The sequence below is a fragment of the Gobio gobio genome (genome assembly GCF_949357685.1).
Source record: "Gobio gobio genome assembly, chromosome: 21".
Classification (NCBI taxonomy): Eukaryota; Metazoa; Chordata; class Actinopteri; order Cypriniformes; family Gobionidae; genus Gobio; species Gobio gobio.
Genome location: NC_137117.1, coordinates 21,489,996 through 21,514,335, shown reverse-complemented (window position 1 = coordinate 21,514,335; position 24,340 = coordinate 21,489,996). Strand labels below are relative to the sequence as shown.

At 42.1% G+C, this 24,340-nt stretch overlaps 1 protein-coding gene across 1 annotated transcript; it reads left to right on the top strand.

Moving 5' to 3' along the window:
- Positions 1-916: 916 nt before the first annotated feature.
- smc1a (structural maintenance of chromosomes 1A) lies at positions 917-24,191 on the top strand. The gene is made up of 26 exons (XM_079801989.1): positions 917-1,259; positions 4,827-5,015; positions 5,174-5,286; positions 5,386-5,589; positions 5,663-5,901; positions 7,890-8,148; positions 8,233-8,373; positions 8,457-8,539; positions 15,977-16,076; positions 16,163-16,270; positions 16,409-16,594; positions 16,717-16,896; positions 16,991-17,137; positions 17,789-17,926; positions 18,096-18,212; positions 18,309-18,415; positions 18,499-18,640; positions 18,746-18,891; positions 20,264-20,417; positions 20,509-20,619; positions 20,705-20,861; positions 21,826-21,980; positions 22,088-22,239; positions 22,330-22,399; positions 22,502-22,612; positions 22,835-24,191. Exons 1-26 carry the CDS (start codon positions 1,151-1,153, stop codon positions 22,913-22,915), a joined length of 3,699 nt encoding a protein of 1,232 aa, XP_079658115.1. The 5' UTR covers positions 917-1,150; the 3' UTR covers positions 22,916-24,191.
- Positions 24,192-24,340: the final 149 nt, after the last annotated feature.

The window sequence follows — 24,340 nt, the reverse complement described above, 5'->3', positions numbered from 1 at the left end:
TATATTAAAAATCAAGCTTAATTATTTTAAATCATGAATAGATAGAGATGAAACAATAAAACTTTACTGGTGAATATCAGTTGGGTTCGACGTACGGCACTGTGTCAGCTCTCTCTCTCTCCTGTTGTGTTTGTCTGAAGCAAAGTTTGGCGTTGCCAGGGTAACTGCCGCTGCACTTCAGTAACGTTATGGGATATGTTTGACAGACATGTATTATTCATATACATTTATGTGGAAATACAAATTATTTATGTTATGACAGTTAACTAAACTAAAACTATAAAAACGAATTTACTGAAATAAATAAAACATTAACAACAATAAAACAATTTCAACTACTTGCCAAGGCAATATTTCTGTTACTAAAACTTAAAACTGACATACAAATTAAGTAATGCCTATAAAAAAATATGCATATGAAAAAAAATTATAATAAAAATGACAAAAAAAGTTTTTTAATTTAAATTCAAAATATCAATAAAAATAACAGTATCACTGATCCCACATGGTTTATCTCAGCTATGAGTAGCTAATCATTGGTAAGTTTGTATTGTCATCGTTTTTTAATATTCAGGACAAATCCAGGCTGAGTTTATACCGACTGGAATTATGATGGTCTTTTAAACAAAACGTGCTGAGATGCAAAATAGTCTAATTATTTTATGAAATTAAAAACTATGTTTCTTTGTTTACAGTGCTAATTTCGCTGTACGGACCCTTAACTGAAGGACTGGGACCATGCAGGAATCCTGCAAGACAGAATCAAAATCCTACAGGACAGGATACTTTCCAGCAGGAGTCCTGAAGGATTGTCCATACTGTCCTGTAGGATTGCATTATGTTCTGCAATAATGTAGGATTCGATTCACATGATCTACCAAAAGTGTCTGTAAGACTTTTATTTTGCCTGCATTCTGCTCTAGACAGGGGGCGTGTACCCGTCTGGAGTCATTCATTTCAGTGCGTGTTGGTGATCTTTTATCAGAATATTACAGTTTCAGACATGTAATTCAGGCGATATGTAACATATCTAATTGCCAGCTCGTTTTAAATCCGTTTGGCTCCAGTCAAACAGCGTGCGGAGGAGAAGCCCATCGAGACTCTACAGAGCATCAGTCTGACACGCCTCTCCTGAGATAAATCAGTCAGCATGGGGTATTTAAAGCTGATCGAGATCGAAAATTTCAAATCTTACAAGGGGCGCCAAATAATCGGACCGTTTCACAAATTTACAGCAATAATTGGCCCAAATGGATCTGGTAAGTGTTTTCTCTCGGGCGCTGGTGCACCGCAGTGAACTGCATAGGGTCTAGTATGCACACTGCATTAACATGTAGTCGCTATGGTTATATTTTCATTATGTAATAGTACAATATTGTAAACTGATATAATTTGTAGACAAAGGTCTCAGCTAATGCACCATGTAAGAGAACAGGTTTCTTATATATATATTTCTTATATATATATATATATATATATATATATATATATATATATATATATATATATATATATATATATATATATATATTTGGGCTGTCAAAAGATTAATCGCGATTAATCGCATCCAAAATAAAAGTTTGTGTTTACATAATATATGTGTGTGTACTCTGTTAATTATTATTTATATATAAATACACACACATTCATGTATATATTTAAGAAATATTTGCATGCATATACTGTATATCCATTTATATAATCTATAATATATATAAATATAAATGTTTTATATATAAAAAGAATATTTTTTTCTTAAATATATACATGCTTGTGTGTGTATTTATATATAAATAATAATTAACAGAGTACCCACACATATATTATGTAAACACAAACTTTTATTTTGGATGCGATTAATCGCGATTAATCTTTTAACAGCCCTAATATAAATATATATATATATATATATATATATATATATATATATATATATATATATATATATATATATATATATATATATATATATATATATGTACATTTATTCACTTCATAACTTCATTTGTGTCAACTCCGTCAGACGCATTAAAAGCATGCTATTTAAAAAAATAATAATAATAATTTGATCAATCCAACAACAGTGTAAAGTTTTCAGTTATCTAATAATGGCGATCATAAAGGATCTAAGTGAAAAAATACATTCTCTAAAATTTTCCCCCTGGGTTTTAGGGTTATTATAACAGTCCCTAAATGTCTTAATTCTCTACCCTTCTTTTTAATATTAAACATATTATAACCAATGTTCTTACATAAATCAGACATCATGTAGTTTAGTTGATGTTGTAATATAAACACAATAAATGAAAAAATTGGAGTTGACAAAGGTCCAGCTGAAGTTACAACAACTGTTTGACATGACAACAAATGATGACAACTAGCTAATTTTATTAAACTAACTAATAAAAAAGTCATTTTTTTCTCTTTTCATAGGTGATACTAAAACTGTCTTAGAAACTTTTTTTTGGAAGCCATGCGTTCATCATTTATCATTTCAGTATTCGTCATTTATTTTGCTACTAACTTTCATGTATTAAGCTGTTCGTAATATTCATATTATATACTTAAAATCATAAAAATAAAATATTAATACATTTTAGTGGAAAATAAAATATTGTAAAAAATGTGTAGCCTATTTTTTCACCAAAGAGACAAGAGTGAAGATACAACATTTAATGTGTACAGTAGGTATCAAAAACAATGACGACTTCATTTATTTTTGCTACTATATTCTATTCTATTTTTGCTACTATATATTCATATTTTAAGTTATTCATAATATTAATTTATATATGTTTAAAAAGATCAAGGATGAAATTACTATCAGTTAACATTACTGTCCATCGATTTATTTCACAGCTTTGTGTATTTGTTTACCAAGGAAACAAAAGTCCTAGTCTAGATATGACATGGAAGGTGTGAGAAAAAATAGAGAAACCATGTCTTCATAATTTATTTTAGCTGCTAATTAAAATATGAATCAATTCATACTACGCGTTCATATTATGTTTAAAATTATTATTATTATGATAAAAAAAAAGTTGAAAAAAGAAGTTGTCCCTAAAATGTATTTCAAAACGTGTACTTGTTTACTAAGGAGACAAAAGTCTCAGTGAAAATACACTCACCTAAAGGATTATTAGGAACACCTGTTCAATTTCTCATTAATGCAATTATCTAATCAACCAATCACATGGCAGTTGCTTCAATGCATTTAGGGGTGTGGTCCTGGTCAAGACAATCTCCTGAACTCCAAACTGAATGTCAGAATGGGAAAGAAAGGTGATTTAAGCAATTTTGAGCGTGGCATGGTTGTTGGTGCCAGACGGGCCGGTCTGAGTATTTCACAATCTGCTCAGTTACTGGGATTTTCACACACAACCATTTCTAGGGTTTACAAAGAATGGTGTGAAAAGGGAGAAACATCCAGTATGCGGCAGTCCTGTGGCCGAAAATGCCTTGTTGATGCTAGAGGTCAGAGGAGAATGGGCCGACTGATTCAAGCTGATAGAAGAGCAACTTTGACTGAAATAACCACTCGTTACAACCGAGGTATGCAGCAAAGCATTTGTGAAGCCACAACACGCACAACCTTGAGGCGGATGGGCTACAACAGCAGAAGACCCCACCGGGTACCACTCATCTCCACTACAAATAGGAAAAAGAGGCTACAATTTGCACGAGCTCACCAAAATTGGACAGTTGAAGACTGGAAAAATGTTGCCTGGTCTGATGAGTCTCGATTTCTGTTGAGACATTCAGATGGTAGAGTCAGAATTTGGCGTAAACAGAATGAGAACATGGATCCATCATGCCTTGTTACCACTGTGCAGGCTAGTGATGGTGGTGTAATGGTGTGGGGGATGTTTTCTTGGCACACTTTAGGCCCCTTAGTGCCAATTGGGCATCGTTTAAATGCCACGGCCTACCTGAGCATTGTTTCTGACCATGTCCATCCCTTTATGACCACCATGTACCCATCCTCTGATGGCTACTTCCAGCAGGATAATGCACCATGTCACAAAGCTCGGATCATTTCAAATTGGTTTCTTGAACATGACAATGAGTTCACTGTACTAAAATGGCCCCCACAGTCACCAGATCTCAACCCAATAGAGCATCTTTGGGATGTGGTGGAACGGGAGCTTCGTGCCCTGGATGTGCATCCCACAAATCTCCATCAACTGCAAGATGCTATCCTATCTATATGGGCCAACATTTCTAAAGAATGCTTTCAGCACCTTGTTGAATCAATGCCACTTAGAATTAAGGCAGTTCTGAAGGCGAAAGGGGGTCATAATCAGTATTAGTATGGTGTTCCTAATAATTCTTTAGGTGAGTGTATAAGACGTGTGATGTGCGGGGATATAAATAAATAACAGGAAAAATTCAAGGTAAATATATAAGCAGAATGTTTTATTGTGCATCATTTCCAATCTACCTTAAATTTGGCCAAATTATTAAAAAAATAATAATAATGTGCTGCTAACGTGGTGCCGAATTATGTGACCCTAGTAGGAGTTGTATTGCGTTAATCTGACCTACTCCTAATCCCAATCCTAATCCTAACCCTACCGTCACTACAGCGCTTAGGGTCACATAATTCGATGGGTCACAGAATTCGGCACTACACCGGTATGCAAGAAAAAGTGAGGGTACGCTAGAGAATAAAATACTGGTGCATACCAGCCCACTTCGACCACTGTTTAGGATACATTTAGGATACAAGATATGAAATTAGCCTTAACCAGACATGAGGGTTTTGTTTAAAATATCAAATAATTAACCATCCCACCAACTCAATACCTAAAATCACTGCTCTCTAGGGAAGTCAAACCTGATGGACGCCATCAGTTTTGTATTAGCAGAGAAGACCAGTAACCTGCGTGTTAAAACCCTGAAGGATCTCATTCATGGAGCACCAGTGGGAAAACCAGCAGCCAACCGTGCCTTCGTGAGCATGGTGTACTGCGAGGACAATGGAGATGAATGCACTTTCACACGGGCCATCATTGGTAAATATTAAAAATAAAGTTACTAAATTACTGAGTCCTGAAAGTTGTTACAACTTTATAATAGTAAGTGAACCACAAAAAATGACTGTAAATCTGCATTAATTACTAGGTCTACGAATATTTTTTACCCTGTGAGACTAACTATCTTTATGTTACAGGTTCCTCCTCAGAATACCGAATCAACAATAAGGTGGTCGGGCTTTCAGATTACAGCGAGGAACTGGAGAAACTCGGTATTCTTATTAAGGCCAGAAATTTTCTTGTGTTCCAGGTATACATGCACATGACCTTCTGCTTTTTTCAGTATTATAGAAAATAGCCTGTTACAGATATCAGAGATTTTGTTTGTCTTTCTGTTTTTGTTGTGCAGGGTGCAGTGGAGTCAATAGCTATGAAGAATCCTAAAGAGAGGACGGCTTTGTTTGAGGAGATCTCCCGCTCTGGTGAGCTGGCCCAGGAATATGATCGCAGAAAGAAAGAGATGGTAAAAGCGGAAGAAGACACACAGTTCAACTATCACCGTAAGAAGAACATCGCAGCAGAGCGCAAAGAGGCCAAACAGGAAAAAGAGGAGGTAAACTTACATCTTACTGCACCCCAGTTCTGCAGCGAATGCATTCTTTTTTAAACCTTTGCTCTCTGTTCAGGCTGAGAGGTACCAGAGACTGAAGGACGAGGTGGTCAGGGCTCATGTTCAGCTACAGCTCTTTAAACTCTACCATAATGAGGCGGAGATCGAGAAGCTGAACCGAGAGTTGTCCCAGCGCAACCGTGAGATTGAGAAGGACAGGAAGAAGATGGATCATGTGGAGGAAGAGCTCAAAGAAAAAAAGAAAGAGCTGGGAAGAATGATGAGAGATCAGCAGAATGTGGAGAAGGAGATAAAGTGAGTGAAATATGCGCACACAGTAAGATATATAATACAGGGGTGTTTCCTCCGAGTAAGCGAGGGAGGCAGTGTCTCCTCAAAAAAACTGGATGAGAAAATAATAGATATTACAAAAATAAAACATCACAAATATTACAAAATGTGACGTTAAACAGTGTGAAAGTCACTCGTTTTTATAAAGCAAAAGTGTCCAACAGTGACGCCCGCAGGTGAAGTTACAGAGAGTGGCATGCCTCCTCTGTCCCCATTGACTTAAAACTGCCCCCCTAAAGCGTGTGGTGGGTAATTGAGAATGAATGGGGGGAAAGTCATGTGAGAGGAGGCACTGTCTATCTTATTATTTTGGAATAAATGTAAACAAATGCGTAAAATGCTTGTAATAAATTACATTTATTCTTGGTTTTAATAAATTGTACATTACATAGTGTAAAATACTTTTTTATGTAATGTTTATTTAACCACAAAAAAATTAAGTGTACAGGGACATACATTTACATTTGATATATAAAAAATGCACCATTACACACCACGGATATAATACTATATTTTATGTAGTATTATATGTATATTATATTGTGGTGGCCGAAAGGGATGTCCCGAGGAGATATTTGTTTTTAATGGCCCTACAAGCTCGATTAAACCATCAAATTATGAAAAGTATTTTATATTGTGAAGAACAAAATACCATCTGACAAAATTATTTGGCAAACTACAGCCACGGTATTAATTTACTATGCAAAAAAGCATATATAATTGTACAACAGGAACAGGAAATAACAAATTTAAAATTTTATATTGAATTGTTTATTTTTATTTCAGTTTCCTTATTTTTTCAGTTTTGTTTTATAATTTAAGTTTTAGTTATTTGAATACATAGCTGAAATAAGAAAAGTTAAATGTTTTAAATATTATTTCATTTGATTTTATTTAAAGCTACACTGTGTAACTTTTTTAGTTTATTCTTAGCTACAAACACTTAGTTCTTTCAAAAATATATGTGCTCATTAATGTATATTTACTTCTTTCAAGTAATAAAGTATTCTCGTAAGTTTATAATATGCCATTGAAAATACATACGGGTGAGGGGTTCGAATGCCGGTCGCCATGTTGCCCCTCCATCTTGAAAGTACATTAGCCAAAGAGGGACATACCCGTAAATTCAAGCTTCGCCTTTCGCGTTTTAACACTCGATCGATGGCACCGTGTCGAATGTGGACGAGGTCGCACTGGAAGCCATGTTAATCTTGGACTAAATCGGCCACTGTAGGAGTTAAAACGAAATCGGAATTTAGAGGAACAGAAACTAATATTCATTGGATGGTCATATACCTTTTCACCGATAGATGGGGGAAAATATCACACAGTGTAGCTTTAACATATATTTTATTTCAAGTAATAAAAATGTTTTTTATGGTTTTAGTTTTAGTGAACGATTATAACCCTGCATTAGAAAACTTAGGGCCAGATTTACTAACAGATTGTGCCAGTGCAGGCATTAAAAACTACTGTCAGGATTTACTAAAGACACGCAGTGAAAAATTAGCACTGAAAAGGTGTGGACAGTTATTTTTTGCGGCTGACCTTATTGCATATGCATTTGTAGGAGTTTCCCTTTCAGACGCAAAATTGATGGGAGGAGAGTATTCAAATGAATCCTGCAAGGTGATTTATTAAGGTTTGCGCTCATCAATTTACTGGTATTTGCGTCATAATTTACCGCCCAAAAAATGCATGTCTTAAACCAGACACTAATTTCCGCTTATCTTGGTAGATTGTGTTGGTTATTATGGAAATTATCCGGCTGCGTCTGTGTTCTTTAACGTCAGTACAACTTTTCACTCCCATCAGCGTTTTTTTGGAATTGTGCTCCCACACTATTGTGCTCTGTTTAGTAAATCTGGCCCTTAAAGTATTATAGTTATGATAGGCTAACGATAACTCATGGTCACAGTTTGCTAAAGAAATACTTATCTAACCTCCTCTAGAGAGAAAGATGCTGAGCTGAATCAGAAACGGCCACAGTATATCAAGGCCAAGGAGAACACTGCTCATAAAATTAAGAAGCTTGAGGTGGCTCGAAAGTCTTTGCAGAATGCCCAGAAGATGTACAAGAAGCGTAAGGCAGACATAGAGGAACTGGACCGTGAGCAGGGTGCCGTGGAGATGGCAAGGCAGGAGTTTGAGGAACGGATGGAAGAGGAAGCACAGAGTCAAGGCCAAGATCTGACACTGGAGGAGAACCAGGTTAGCCGATCTCAGGAAAGTTGAAGAATGCAACTATGTTTGTAAATGTCAGTGTTTCATTTGACATTTTTCCTGTTACCTCAGGTGAAGCAGTATCACAGGCTGAAGGAAGAGGCCAGTAAGCGGGCAGCTACCTTGGCACAGGAGCTAGAGAAGTTTAACAGGGACCAAAAGGCCGACCAGGACAGACTGGATCTTGAGGAGAGGAAGAAAATTGAGACAGAGGTACATTGAGAAATGATAATAAATTATTTTCTTTTTTTTCCTTTGTGAGACAGATTTCTTAAATCTCTTTCTTTGGATTTAAGGCCAAAATAAAGCAGAAGATTCGAGAGATCGAAGAAAACCAGAAGCGCATTGAAAAGCTGGAGGACTATATTGCAACTAGCAGGTGTTTCAGAGATGATTATAAAATGATTAGTTCCTACTCTAAAATCAGATTTTTAAAAAAAATAATTGATATACACCCATTTGTGAAATACTCTCGTCTGTGAATATATAATTAGCTTCTTCCTTCATATATATATATATATATATATATATATATATGTATATATATATATATATATATATATATATATATATATATATATATATATATATATATATATATATATATATATATATATATATATATATATATATATATATATATATATATATATATAATAAACACACTGTACCAGTCAAAAGTTTGGAAACATTACTATTTTTTATGTATAAGTCTCTTATACTCATCAAGCCTGCATTTATTTGATTAAAATACAGAAAACAGTAATATTGTGAAATATTATTACAATTTAAAATAATGGTTTTCTATTTGAATATATTTTACATTTTTATTTATTCCTGTGATGGCAAAGCTGAATTTTCAGCATCATTACTCCAGTCTTCAATGCCACATGTGTCACATCCTTCAGAAATCCTTCTAATATTCTGATAAAGTTTTTTTGGAACCTTTCATACTTTTTTCAAGATTCATTGATGAATAAAAGGTTAAAAAGAACAGAATTTATTCAAAATAGAAATCTTTTCTAAAAATATAAATATTTACTATCACTTTTTATCCATTTAACACATCCTTGCTGAATAAAAGAAATAAAATAATTTACTGACCCCAAACTTTTGGATAGTAGTGTATATTGTTACAAAACAATTCTATTTTAAATAAATGCTGTTCTGGAAGCACAACTGTTTCCAACATTGATAATAACGGAGTATCAAATCAGCATATTAGAATGATTTCTGAAGGATCATGTGACACTGAAGACTGGAGTAATTCAGAAATTCAAAATGTTAAAATATATTAAAATAGAAAACCATTATTTTAAATTGTAATAACATTTCACAATATTACTGTTTTATCTGTATTATCAAATAAATTCAGGTTTGATGAGCATTTAAAGACCTCTTTTAAAAACATAAAAAATAGTTTTGTTATCAAACTTTTTGACCTGTACTGTTTACCTGTATATATTTAGATGATAATATGCACATTTAGATAATACATTTTTATTTATATGTAAATAGATAATTTATAGATTCATTTATAAATAAAAAAAACAACGTAGCTATCTAGTGTCTCTCCCTAGTGACTTGTTGCTTTGATTTACTTTTTTGCTTCTTCCTTCAATTTCATGTCATGGAAAACGTCTCGGTTACGGATGTAACCCTCGTTCCCTGAGGAGGGAACGGAGACGTAACGTTAGTGACTAACGAATGGGGGTTTCGCTTAGAAGCCTATCAACTTCGAGTTTTGAGAAAACGCCCAATGGCGTGCCAATGCCATGGGGCATGCGGAATTTGCATACGTAGCTCCGCCTCACTGCGTGAGTATATAAGGAAGTACGAGGCAATATCGCATTATGTTACCTGCTTGAGGAGCCAAGACTGAACTCCTGCGTTCCAGGCAACACAGCTGATGTGGCAAGGGGACGTTACGTCTCCGTTCCCTCCTCAGGGAACGAGGGTTACATCCGTAACCGAGACGTTCCCTTTCGTTCAGTCACTACGACGTAACGTTAGTGACTAACGAATGGGGGTCCCAATATAATCCCGCCACTCAGCTGTCTTCCAGCGCCCTGCGTAAGTGTGAGTACCCTGTCGTAAGACTAGTACGGACGAAGGACTCCCACTTAACACAGGATTACCAAGGTACACTGGGAAGCATATCCCAGTGAGGGAATGCCAAGATGCCTACCCGTGGGGAGGACTTAAGAGACACATATGACCCGGGGAGGGTTGCATATGGAAGATCTCTAGGGTACCAGCCGAAGGTGGATTTTTAACCCTAGGGGTGGCGGGGACACGCCAAGGGAAGAAACCCGCTCACTGTGGAGACTTACGGTGAAATACACATGTGGGGGTCGCCAGAGGGAACCATGCACATGGGGCACCTGGCCGGACATGAGGGTCTGGGCTCGAAAGGGCAGACTGAACTGATGTCGGCGTCGACAGTGCTGGAGGAGCTCAGGGCTCTCGGGGAACTCACCTGAGGAAATATCGCACGTATCCAGTCCGTGGAGTGGAGTGGCGAGCAAGCGAAGACACCTGAACCTGGTCCTTACCGGCCCCTCGGGGGAGCGAGTACATAGTCGGACACTGGCTCCACTCGGAGATTATAGAATCTGGCGAATGTGTTGGGTGTCGCCCAGCCTGCAGCTCTGCAGATGTCTGCTAGCGAGGCGCCATGCGCTAGAGCCCAAGAGGAAGCCACACTCCGGGTGGAGTGTGCCCTCACACTAAGGGGACATGGTCGGCCTTGCTGCTGGTAAGCCAAAGCAATGGTGTCCACTATCCAGTGAGACAGCCTTTGCTTTGAGAGAGCACTTCCCTTCCGCTCTCCACCATAACAGACAAAGAGCTGGTCTGAGGTCCTGAAACACTGCGTCATGTCTACGTAGGCGCGGAGAGCGCGTACTGGACAGAGCAATGCCAAGGCTGGGTCTGCCTCCTCCAAAGGCAGCGCTTGCAGGTTCACCACCTGGTCCTTGAACGGAGTGGTGGGAACCTTGGGCACATATCCAGGCCGGGGTCTCAGGATCACGTGAGAGTTAGCCGGCCCGAACTCCAGGCACGCTTCGTCAACCGAAAATGCCTGCAGGTCCCCGACCCTCTTGACTGAGGCCGATGCGGTCAGCAGAGCCGTCTTCATAGACAGAAACTTAATATCAACCGACCGCAAAGGCTCAAAGGGAGGTCTCTGCAGAGCAGTTAGTACTACTGCGAGGTCCCAAGAGGGTACGAGAGGAGAGCGAGGAGGATTCAGTCTCCTAGCTCCCCTCAGGAACCTGATGACCAGGTCGTGCTGACTTACCTTTTTGTTCTCCAAGAGATCGTGGTGGGCAGATATTGCGGCCACATATACCTTGAGGGTGGAGGGAGACAGCCTTCGCTCCAGCCCCTCTTGGAGAAACTCAAGCACGGACCCGATCGGACATTTCCAGGGGTCTTCTTGGCGGGAAGAGCACCAGGTGACGAAGAGGTTCCACTTCAACGCATAGGCATGCCGAGTGGACTCTGCCCTAGCGGAAGTGATGGTGGCGACCACCGTAGGTGGTAGGCCACTCAAACCTGCCGGGTCCCGTCTAGGAGCCACACGTGGAGGTTCCAAAGGTCGGGACGCGGGTGCCAATGGGTGCCCCGTCTCTGAGTAAGGAGGTCCGGTCTCAGAGGAATAGGCCAGGGAGGGGCTGTCGCAAGGAGAATGAGTTCGGGGAACCAGGTCCGGCCGTGCCAGTACGGGGCGACCAAAAGGACCTGCTCCTTGTCCTCCCTGATCTTGCACAGAAGCTGTGCGAGTAGGCTCACTGGGGGAAACGCATATTTGCGTAGGCCCCGCGGCCAGCTGTGCGCCAGTGCATCCGTGCCGAGCGTGCCCTCGGTCAGGGAATAATACAGGCTGCAGTGGGAAGAGTCGTGGGAGGCAAACAGGTCTACCTGTGCGTCGCCGAACTGTTCCCAAATCAGCTGAACCGTCCGGGGATGGAGTCTCCATTCTCCCGGGAGAGGCTGAAACCGCGAGAGCTCGTCGGCTGCGTGGTTCAGGACTCCGGGAATATGGACAGCACGAAGGGACCTCAGGCGCTTCTGACTCCATAAGACGAGATGGCGGGCGAGTTGAGACATGCGGCGGGAGCGTAGACCGCCCTGGTGGTTGATGTACGCTACTACGGCCGTGTTGTCTGTCCGGACAAGCACATGTTGACCCTTCAGCAACGCTCGGAAGCGGTGCAGGGCGAACCGTACTGCCAGCAACTCGAGGCAATTGACATGCAGGAGGCGCTGGGGTCCTGTCCAGGAGCCCGCGGCTGCTTGTCCATTGCACATGGCACCCCAGCCCGTGGCAGAGGCATCCGTCGATACGACAACATGCCTGGAAACTCGTTCTAAGGGCACACCGGCCCGTAGAAAGCTGAGGTTCGACCACGGGGTGAGTGTCTGTAAGCAGGCCCGAGTCACTTGGATCCGGAGCGTGCCAGACTGCCATGCCCATCTCGGGACTCGATCGCGAAGCCAGTGCTGAAGCGGTCTCATATGAAGCAATCCGAGCGGCGTTACCGCGGCTGCAGATGCCATATGCCCCAGGAGCCTCTGAAAAAGTTTCAGTGGAACCGCATTCTTGCTCTCGATTTGTCGGAGGCAAGTCAGCAGAGACTGCGCGCGCTCGCTCGAAAGCTGCGCGTACATGGCGACCGAGTCGATCTCCATACCGAGAAAAGAGATCCTCTGCACTGGGCAGAGTTTGCTCTTCTCCCAGTTGACCCGAAGGCCCAGACGGGTTAAGTGGTGGAGAACCAGATCTCTGTGTCCGCAAACCTGCTCTCGAGAGTGGCCTAGTATGAGCCAGTCGTCGAGGTAGTTCAGGATGCGGACCCCGTGCTGCCAAAGGGGCGCAAGGGCTGCCTCGGCGATCTTCGTGAAGACGCGAGGGGACAGAGATAACCCGAATGGGAGAACTGCGTACTGGTATGCCCGCCCCTCGAAAGCAAACCGTAGGAACGGTCTGTGTCGAGGAAGGATGGAGACATGGAAGTAGGCGTCCTTCAGGTCGATCGCTGCAAACCAATCGTCCGGACGAACGCATTCGAAAAGGCGTTTCGCAGTCAACATCTTGAACGGAAGCCAGTGAAGGGATCGGTTCAAGATGCGAAGGTCCAGGATTGGCCGTAACCCACCGGTTTTCTTGGGTACAATGAAGTAGGGGCTGTAGAACCCCGACCTCATTTCGGCTGGAGGGACAGGCTCGATCGCACCCTTCGCCAGTAGAGTGGCAATCTCCGCACGCATGACGGGGGCATGGGCCCCGGTCATGGTATAGCGGACTCCCCTGTAACGGGGAGGAGCCTGCGCGAACTGAATCGCGTAGCCGAGCCTGATGGTCCGGGCAACCCAGCGGGACAGCCCCGGAAGCTGAAGCCAGGCTTCCAGAGACTGCACCAACGGGGTCATACGGACGACAGACGTACCCTGGGTGGGGCAGCGAGGCAGCGTTACCGGCGCGGACAGGGGAGGCTGTTGGGCGTCCCCGGGTCGGAGCACGGTTAACGGCTGCGCCCTGACAGAGGAGACCAGGGAAGGACTCGCGTTCCACGGGGGTCTGCTCTGCCAGGGGGCTGGCGACAGAGAGGGACGAGAGTGGCGAGACCCGAGGGTGGCGCGCACTGCCGTCACCGATCTCTGGGGGCTCAGGGATGGGTTTGTCAGTTCTTTCTTTAACCACATTAGGGTGCTGCTGACCCGGGGGCCAGCAGCTGAACAAAAGATTCTCCCCCGGCCCTCCACCGGGGGAAGGAGCGGCCCTGCCGCCGTCTCCTGGAAAGAACTGCCCATCCCTGAGCCGTCCGCATCAGGAGCGCCGCTTAGCCTGGCGTTTCTTCGCGGGCTGCGGGGCTGGAGCGGACTGGGACGCCTTCCTGCGGCTGCCTCTGCGCGGCCCGGGTGGAGGCTGCTGCTTGGGTGGCGCAGAGGCGGAGGAAGCCGCGGGAGGGCGTCCTCGGCGGCGAGCAGGCTGAGGCACCTGCGCGGGCGGTGGGGTGGAGGCAGCAGCTGACCGCCGGGGCAGGATGTATTTTATAGCCTCAGTCTGCTTCTGAGCGGCCGAGAACTGTTGGGCGAAGCTCTCGACCGCTCCGCCGAATAGCCCATCCTGTGATATGGGGGCGTCGAGGAAACGTGTTCGCTCGGCGTCGCGCATATCAGACAGGGTGAGCCATAAGTGTCTCTCCTGGACCACATTTGTGGACATCACCTGACCCAGGGAGCGCGCGGTCACCTTCGTCGCCCGGAGAGCGAGGTCGGTGGCGGCACGCAACTCATTGCTGAGCCCTGGATCAGCCCCTCTCTCGTGCATATCGCACAGCAACTTGGCTTGGTAAGCCTGAAGAGTTGCCATGGTATGCAAAGAAGCGGCGGCCTGCCCCGCAGCTCTATAGGACTTCGCCACCAGAGATGACGAAAACCTACAGGCCTTGGAGGGGTGCTTTGGGTCACCACGCCAGGACGAAGCGCTCTGTGGACACAGTTGCATCGCAACAGAACGTTCGACTGGGGGGACCCCAGTGTACCCATGAGCCGCGGCTCCATCGAGAGAGGTGAAGGCGGAAGAGGCCGCCAAACGTTCACGGGAAGACAACGGGGCCTTCCAGGAACGCGCAACCTCTTCATGCACCTCGGGGAAGAAAGGTATTGGAGGAGCGGCCGGACGGGTGTCCGAACGCGCCGCCCCCAAAAACCAATCATCCAACCGCGAACGCTCGGGCTGAGGCGGAGGGTTCCACTCCAGTCCAAGCGCTGCGGCGGCCCGAGAGAGCATGGCTGTCAACTCTGGGTCCGACTCGGGCAATGCTGGGACACCCGAAGGTGGCAGCACAGCCGAATCCTCATCCTCAGATGACTCCAGCCCACCTTGTGATGCGGCGATAGACATCACTTCCTCCTCCGCCGCGCCAAACGCCACAGTCGGGACAGCAGGAGCCGGCCCCGATGTAGACGCCTGAGCGCGGGCCGGGTCAAGTGCCTGAGAGGGGGGTGTGGGCCGAGGAACTAGCGTCGGAGCTTTATTCCACACCGTCACCCTCAGATCACCCTGGTCACCAGCCAAAGTGCCGCCTCCAGAGGAGACCGCAGATTGGGGGGGGACGGAGGGGACTCTCGTTCCGGCATCAGCACGGAATTCACGGAGTCTCGATCGAAGCACTGAGATGGCCAGGTTCCCGCAGAGAGAACATGAGTCATCCACGAGCGCTGCCTGAGCGTGCTGAAAGCCCAAACACGTCACACAGCGCTCGTGCCCGTCGAAAGAAAAAAGCCATCTACCGCACCCAGAAGTGCACGGACGAAACATCCTGAAAAGGACGCGTCACGTGCAAGCTCTTTTGTGAGAGGAAACTTCACAGTCGATGCCGAAGCGCCCAGGGAAACACACACCAGCTGGATGCAGACCACTGCACAGATCAGCAGGCAGGAAGTATGCGATCACTGGAACGCGCCGTCACACCAACACCGACTGGAAAGCTGCTCGTCTCGAAGAAGCTGACAGAGTCTCAGAAGGCTGTAGGAGTGAAGAGGTAGGTACTCTTGGCTCCGAAAGCAGAAACATAATGCGATATTGCCTCGTACTTCCTTATATACTCACGCAGTGAGGCGGAGCTACGTATGCAAATTCCGCATGCCCCATGGCATTGGCACGCCATTGGGCGTTTTCTCAAAACTCGAAGTTGATAGGCTTCTAAGCGAAACCCCCATTCGTTAGTCACTAACGTTACGTCGTAGTGACTGAACGAAAGGGAACTTGAATTTTGACCCATCTCTGTGATTCTCTCACCAGGCAGTCTCTGGATGAACAGAAGCGTATGGAAGAGGAACTGACTGAGGAAGTGGAGCTGGCCAAAAGAAGAATTGATGAAATAAACATGGAGTTAAACCAAGTAATAAAACACACATTTACTCATACTCTTTGGTACATAATATCACCAAGACTTTGCTTTCATTGCTGTGATGATTCTGGTCACAGGTGATGGAGCAACTTGGAGATGCTCGCATTGACAGGCAAGAGAACAGCCGTCAGCAGCGCAAAGCTGAAATTATGGAGAGCATTAAACGGCTTTACCCCGGCTCAGTGGTGAGTTGCTATGTGTATAGACACATTTTCAGTTTAAGCTTGCAGCACAATTTTTAAAAAAAGCTTTCACTGTGTTGTTTCCGTTATTTGCACTTAAATCCTATTTAAAGGTTCATATTTAAATGTTTGTCCAAACAGTATGGCAGACTGATCGACTTATGCCAGCCCACTCAGAAGAAATACCAGATTGCAGTGACCAAAGTCCTGGGAAAAAACATGGACGCCATCATTGTGGATTCTGAGAAAACCGGCAGAGATTGCATCCAGTACATTAAAGAGCAAAGAGGCGAACCAGAGACCTTTCTGCCTCTTGACTATTTGGAGGTACAGACAGATTCTAATGAACAATTCATGAGTTGAGGTCTAAATTTTCCATCAAGGAGGCTGAACGGCATTGAGCGGCCAGTGGAATGTGTTTCATTGGACACATGCTTCTCTCCCTCAAGGTGAAACCCACAGATGAGAAACTCAGAGAGCTCCGGGGGGCAAAGCTGGTGATCGACGTGATCCGCTATGAGCCGCCACACATAAAGAAAGCCCTTCAGTATGCCTGCGGGAATGCTTTAGTGTGTGAGAATGTGGAGGACGCTCGCAGGATTGCCTTCGGTGGACCATACCGTCATAAGGTTTAAATATGTAGTATAAGTTAAATATAAAGCACATATCAAAGGATTTCGTTTTCAAACTATTCATCTTCAATTCTGTCTTACTCCTTTATAGACCGTGGCCTTGGATGGAACTCTCTTCCAAAAGTCAGGTGTGATCTCTGGAGGAGCTAGCGACCTGAAAGCAAAGGCTCGGCGTTGGGACGAGAAAGCTGTGGACAAACTTAAGGAAAAGAAAGAGAAACTAACAGAGGAATTGAAGGTGGCATACAAAAGAACTAGAGGGAAACTTCACAAACAGCTGGAAGATTTCCCCTCATTTAGGGCTGTCACGATCGTTTAAATTCTATACAAATATTATACTATTTAAAAAATGACTAAAATATAAAATGGCAAAACAGTTTTATACATTTCAAAATATTAAGAATTTTACAAATAAACTAATTTGTATAAAAAAACAGAGAGAAAACATTTAAAAAAAAATTTTTTTGAGTCCTCTTTACTTTGATTTCCATTAACACTGTTGTTTTATTGAACACAACCATGCCCAATATATCATAATAATAATAATAATAATAATAAAGTAATTATTTTTAATAATAATACAAATGCAATTTGTATAATTTGAGAATATTTTGAAATCCTACAACTGTTTAGAATTGTATTTAAATTTGATTATAAATTAATAATACAATTTTAGTGTGGTCTCAGACATGTGGCTGAAATTTAATGTGAATTCAATAATTGCGGTTCATGCAAATCATCACAATTAGATCAAATAATCTTGATCAAGTGACTAAGTAATAATTGCTAAAGGCCTACCATAATTCATTAATTTGTGAAATATATTGTGTGGCAGTAAAGTTTTTTTTAACTTTTTTAACAAGCTGGTTTTATATTTTTGTCTCCTCAGGAACAAATGAAGGCAAAGAGAAAGGAAGCAGAGCTCAGACAGGTCCAGTCTCAGGCTCACGGGCTGCAGATGAGACTGAAATACTCTCAGAGTGATCTGGAACAGACCAAAACCCGCCACCTCTCTCTGAACATGCAGGTACACCTGAGAAACAACCCCTCAGTCAAGAAGTGACATCAAAATATAGAGAATCAGATTTATGTCTTACATTTTTACAAGATCAATAAATACAGGTGGTTTCTAGATCTAATGAAGTCATTGGTGTTACAATGTGTGTTTTTTTTTTTAAATGTGTATGTCTTTGTAGGAGAAATCAAAGTTGGAGAGTGAGCTAGCAAATTTTGGCCCACGAATCAATGACATAAAACGAATCATCCAATCACGAGAGAGGGACATTACAGAGTTAAGAGATCGCATGAACTTGGTAAGAGCTCTGGAGAAAATGAAGACTGAATTTTACCTTGAATTGCAGCCAGATCTGTAATAATGTTCTAATAATGATTGTTTTGGCCATTCATAGGTGGAGGATGAGGTCTTTGTTGAATTCTGTGAGGAGATTGGTGTGCGAAATATCCGAGAGTTTGAAGAGGAAAAAGTGAAGAGGCAAAATGAGATTGCCAAGAAACGGTAACCCTCTTAAGGACGATATACAGTTTACTGACTCCTCAGTGGACTTCAATGATCTAACTTGTTTTATATGGCAATTCTAGGCTGGAGTTTGAGACACAGAAGACCCGTCTGGCCATCCAGCTTGATTATGAGAAGAACCAGTTGAAGGAGGACCAGGAGAAAGTGATGATGTGGGAACAGACTGTAAAGAAGGATGAGAATGAGATCGAAAGACTTAAAAAGGTGACAGAGAATAGAGGAGGAGAAAAAAGCCTTGACAAGCACAGCGGTAAAATCTTTTAGCATGAAAAACTAAACAGTAGGTCATGTTATTCCCCACCCCCTCAGGAGGAACACAGACACATGAAGATCATTGATGAGACAATGGCACAGCTACAGGACCTGAAGAACCAGCATCTCACTAAGAAGGGAGAGGTCAATGACAAGAACAAGGAGATGGAGGATATCCGCAAGAAACTAGGCTCTGCCAACAAGTGAGAGAAATTGATTTTTTTTCTCTTAGTTCTTTAGATCTTTTCAGATACACATATCAGGCATAACATTGACAGGTGAAGTGAATAACACTGATTTTCTCTTCATAACGGCACCTGTTAGTGGGCGGAATATATTAGGCAGCAAGTGAACATTTTGTTCTTAAAGTTGATGTGTTATAAGCAGGAAAAATTGGCAAGCGTAAGGATTTGGGCCAAATTGTGATGGCTAGATGACCGGGTCAGAGCATCTCCAAAACTGCAGCTCTTGTAGAGTGTTCCCGGTTTGCAGTGGTCAGTAACTATCAAAAGTGGTTCAAGGAAGCAACAGCGGTGGACCGGCGACAGGGTCATGGGCGGCCAAGGCTCATTGATGCACGTGGGGAGTGAAGGCTGGCCCGTGTGTTCCGATCAAACAGACGAGCTACTGTTGCTCAAATTGCTTTAGAAGTTAATGCTGGATGTGATAGAAAGGTGTCAGAATACACAGTGCATCACAGTTTGTTACGTATGGGGCTGCATAGCCATAGACCAGTCTGGGTGCCCATGCTGACCCCTGTCCACCGCCGAAAGCACCGACAGTGGGCACTTGAGCATCAGAACTGGACCATGGAGCAATGGAAGAATTTGGCCTGGTCTGATGAATCACGTTTTCTTTTACATCAAATCATGGATGGCCGGCTGCGTGTGCGTCGCTTACTTGGGGAACACATGGCACCAGGATGCACTATGGGAAGAAGGCAAGCCGGCCGGAGGCAGGGTGATGCTTTGGGCAATGTTCTGCTGGGAAACCTTGGGTCCTGCATCCATGTGGATGTTACTTTAACACATTTCACCTACCAAAGCATTGTTGCAGACCCTTTCATGGAAACGGTATTCCCTGGTGGCTGTGGCCTCTTTCAGCAGGATAATTCACCCTGCCACAAAGCAAAAGTGGTTCAGGAATGGTTAGAGGAGCACATCAAGTTTGAGGTGTTGACTTGGCCTCCAAATTCCCCAGATCTCAATCCAGTCAGGCATCTGTGGGATGTGCAGAACAAACAAGTCCGATCCATGGAGGACCCACCTCACAACTTACAGGATCTGCTGCTAACATCTTGGTGCCAGATATCACAGCACACCTTCAGGGGTGTAATGGAGTCAAGACCTCTGTGAGTCAGGGCTTTTTTGGTAGTAAAAGGGGGACCAACACAATATTAATACTGATGCCTGATCGGTGTATAAAGTTAATACATTATAATGTATTATTATTTATTACATTTAGATTTATTATAAAAAAATACATTAAAATATTTTTGTGTGTAAAATAATTTAGTACTGGTTACATTCATGTAATATTGATGTAATGTTATGTTATACATGTATGATATGTTAGAGAGCTGACGCAGCTGCAGAAGGAAGTAACCGCCATTGAGACCAAACTGGAACAGAAACGCAGTGACAGACACAACTTACTGCAAGCCTGCAAGATGCAGGACATAAAACTGCCCCTCAAATCTGGGACAATGGATGACATCAGCCAGGGAGAGGTACAGACAAAACACATACGTACAGTTTTTTGACACACTCACGCATTCTGCTTTTGCAAGCACAGACATACACATCGATATGTCTACATAGGGAAGCTCGCAAGTTGAGGATTCGATCAGCAGCCCGAAGGCATCAAGTTCCGTGCATGCCAAAGAGGCTCTCATAGAGATTGACTACAGCAACTTAAATGAGGACCTTAAGGTAATTTAAATTGATGAAATATTATGAATTTGTTGTTTGACAATTAACCTGGAACAATCAAATGCTATGTAAAAACGTTCTATAGGATGCTCTGTCCGAAGAAGAGATCAAGGCAGAGATGAACACCCTACAGCAGAGGCTGAACGAGCAGCAAAGCATCCTGCAGAGAATCAGCGCTCCCAACATGAAGGCCATGGAGAAACTCGAGAGCGTTAGAGACAAATTCCAGGAGACCAGTGATGGTGAGCCCAAAACCACTCTCATTGTACGACATAGGACCACCGATTAGGAGCCACGGTCACAGAAATCGCCACGATTTTTTCACGATAGCAATCTTTCGTCTGGGACAGCTAAAAATCGTGCAGTGTATCCCAGGCTTAATATAAATTCTGCTGTAATGACAAAGGTGCTTTTAACCTTCTTTATTTGCAGAAATTAGGAGTTGCAATATAATGAAATAAAATAAAGAAAATAATTGTATAATTCAAATAGTTAAATTCTGTAATTACAAAATGTTCAAGAACTGAATGTCCTTCACGCTCTTTATGACCAATGATTTTACACGACTTTTCCAGTCATTCATGATTACGGGATATTTTAAAAATGATTTTACTCACAAACAGCAATTAATCTGTAATTTGTACCTGATAAAATATTTTTGCGCTTGACATAACTAGAAACAAAAAGTCTATTTGTTATAGAAATTTCCATGACTTTTCCAGATCTAGAAATCACACTTTTAAATTCCCTCATATACTGTATGCAGGTTTTCCAAGACAGTGTTCATAATTAAAATTAAGTGAGGGAAAAAGTTAAAATAAGAAATATGATGTCACTTTACATCTTGATTTTTAGCTATTTTAGTTTATTTTAAAGGTGTCATGAACTGCATTGTTTTATTGTTTAATAATGTTTCCTGGGGTGCACTTATAATGTAAATATGATTTTACATAAAAAATTGTCATAATTTAGAAATAAAAGTCATTTTCCTACCCTGATTTTAGCCCTCCTGTGAGACTTCAGTGTAAACGCCCACTGCTGTTATTGGCTAACATGCTTAGCTAACTACTGTATTACATGTGAAACTCTCTCTGAAACTTTTAGCTATTACGTTTTTACGATTACAGCACTCAAGGTTAACTAATCGTGAAAAGTGTTGATTATAGCATTATATTTACTTTGATCTACTTTTAATGTGCCTTTCAGAGTTTGAAGCTGCTCGGAAAAGAGCCAAGAAAGCCAAACAGGCATTTGAGCAGATCAAGAAGGAGCGGTTTGACCGTTTCAATGCCTGTTTTGAGTCTGTTGCCACCAACATTGATGAGATCTACAAATCGCTGTCACGTAACAGCAGTGCACAGGTTCATAAAAACACTCTGAACTCTGATCTCACTTTTTAAGAGATAATCCTACAGTAAAACAAGTAGGAATTCTAACTTAATTTAAGGGATACTCTATATCCTTTCAGGCATTCCTGGGGCCAGAGAACCCAGAAGAGCCATACTTGGATGGAATCAACTACAACTGTGTGGCTCCAGGAAAGAGGTTCAGGCCCATGGACAACCTGTCAGGAGGAGAGAAGACTGTGGCTGCTTTAGCTCTGCTTTTTGCCATTCACAGGTGCCATTTATGCAATGTTTCTTTTAAAGTAACCTAGTATGTTTGGCCACCCCTCAGATGAAAAAAGAATGCATTTCTGTTCCCTCATAGCTACAAGCCTGCACCTTTCTTTGTCCTGGATGAGATTGATGCTGCGTTGGATAATACCAACATTGGCAAGGTGTGTGTATGTTAGCTTGTTGGAAGGCCTCTTCCAAATGCAAATGTGTGGATGCAGCTATGGCATAGATTTAAAATTTGTATTTAACTTCTTACTCTGCAGGTGGCCAACTACATAAAGGACCAGTCAGTCCAGAATTTCCAGGCCATTGTTATCTCTCTCAAAGAGGAGTTCTACACAAAAGCCGACTCTCTAATAGGAGTTTACCCTGAGGTTTGTATTTCAGCAATGGGCTGTATAAATCTAAACATATCAAAAGTAGTTAACCCCTGCAAGAGTTCACTGAAATAAAACCCATCCTGACCTATTGTTATATTGTTATTGTACGCCATTGCAACTTTATTGCATTTTTTTCATTTCTTTAATTTCAGTTTAAGTATTATGGTGATTTAAAAAAACAATAATAATAAATCGAACCTTTTAATTTTTTCACAGCAAGGAGATTGTGTCATCAGTAAGGTGCTGACCTTTGATCTTTCCCAGTATCCGGATGCCAATCCCAATCCTAATGATTAGGTTGTGTTGATTTGAATTTGTCGGTAGACAGCTGAGAGATTGATCAATAGTGACATGTGAAGGTGAAGGTATGGTAACCCATACTCGGAATTTGTCCTCTGCATTTAACCCATCCAAGTAAGTGCACACACATTAGTAGTGAACACACACACACACTGCAAACCGTGGACATGCACACCCTGAGCATTTTTGCTTCGGTGCCTGAGGAGCGATTGGGGGTTAGATGCCTTGCTCAAGGGCACCTCATTCGTTTTCTGATGGAATTGAGAATCGAACCTGCAACCTTCGGGTTACTCTTAATAACCATTAGGCCACGACTGCCACAACTGATACAATAGTATCTTTTAAAAACATTTCAAAATCATTGATGTTTAAATAGATGTTTTTGTATTTAAATACAGAATGTTGCTATAGGTGGTATATTGTCTTCTATATTGTGTTCCAAATAGAATGCATGATTATGTAAATATTCTGTTGTTCTGTGAATATTCGATGCGTATGAACAGCTTTTCATGTTCAGTCAACAGGACAGTCTAGATCAGTCAGTGACATGGCTAATGTTTTGTCTGCACTAGGTCTCAACAGAGAACGTATTAGCTGCCTATTGTCAAGTGTGCCTTGTGGATGATTCCTGATTCATTCAGTACAATGTGGAATGACCAGTATTTATTAAATGTTTTTTCTTCGTCTTCGTGGGAAAATATGTTAAGTGTATGCTGTATTCAAACTGAAAATAAGAGCTTGTGTCATGTGCTCATGGCATGTTCCACAAATATGGTAGCCTTTTCCTTTTTTTCCTTTTACATTTTTGCAGGATTATAGGCATAACTCCCATGATGTTTTCAATAATTCCCAAAATTAAGCTCCATAGAAAAAAAAAAGAACCTTCTGAGGTTGATAATCAACATTTTCTGAACAGTATCTCCTTTCTTCCTTATGGAAGCCTTTTTGTAAATCATAGTTAAAAAGCTTAAATTATTCCAATTAGTCATAATTTTGACCCCTTTTTAAAGATTTTCAAAGTCATAATCATGACCTTTGTCTCATAATTATCACTTAGTATGCCATAATTTATACTTTTTATATCATAATTATGGCTTTGTATGTCATAATTGTGGCTTGTTTTAATTTCTTGCCATAGTTCGACTTTTTATCTCATACTGATTTACCAAAGCATGCCTTTTCAATGTGTTAACTAAACTATGTTTAGTTTCAGGGCCTATTTTGTACCCTATTCGTGGAAAGTGTCACAACTGTAAGCCTAAATGTTACATGGAACAAAAATAAATAAATGAATGCAAAAAAAAGACAAATTGATTTTGTAATAATACCAGACTGCGTCACTCCAGGATAGCGGAAAATGGGCAACAGACAAACGGCTAGTACAGTACAGAGCCACGCCCTTAATTATGCAAAACTTTAAGG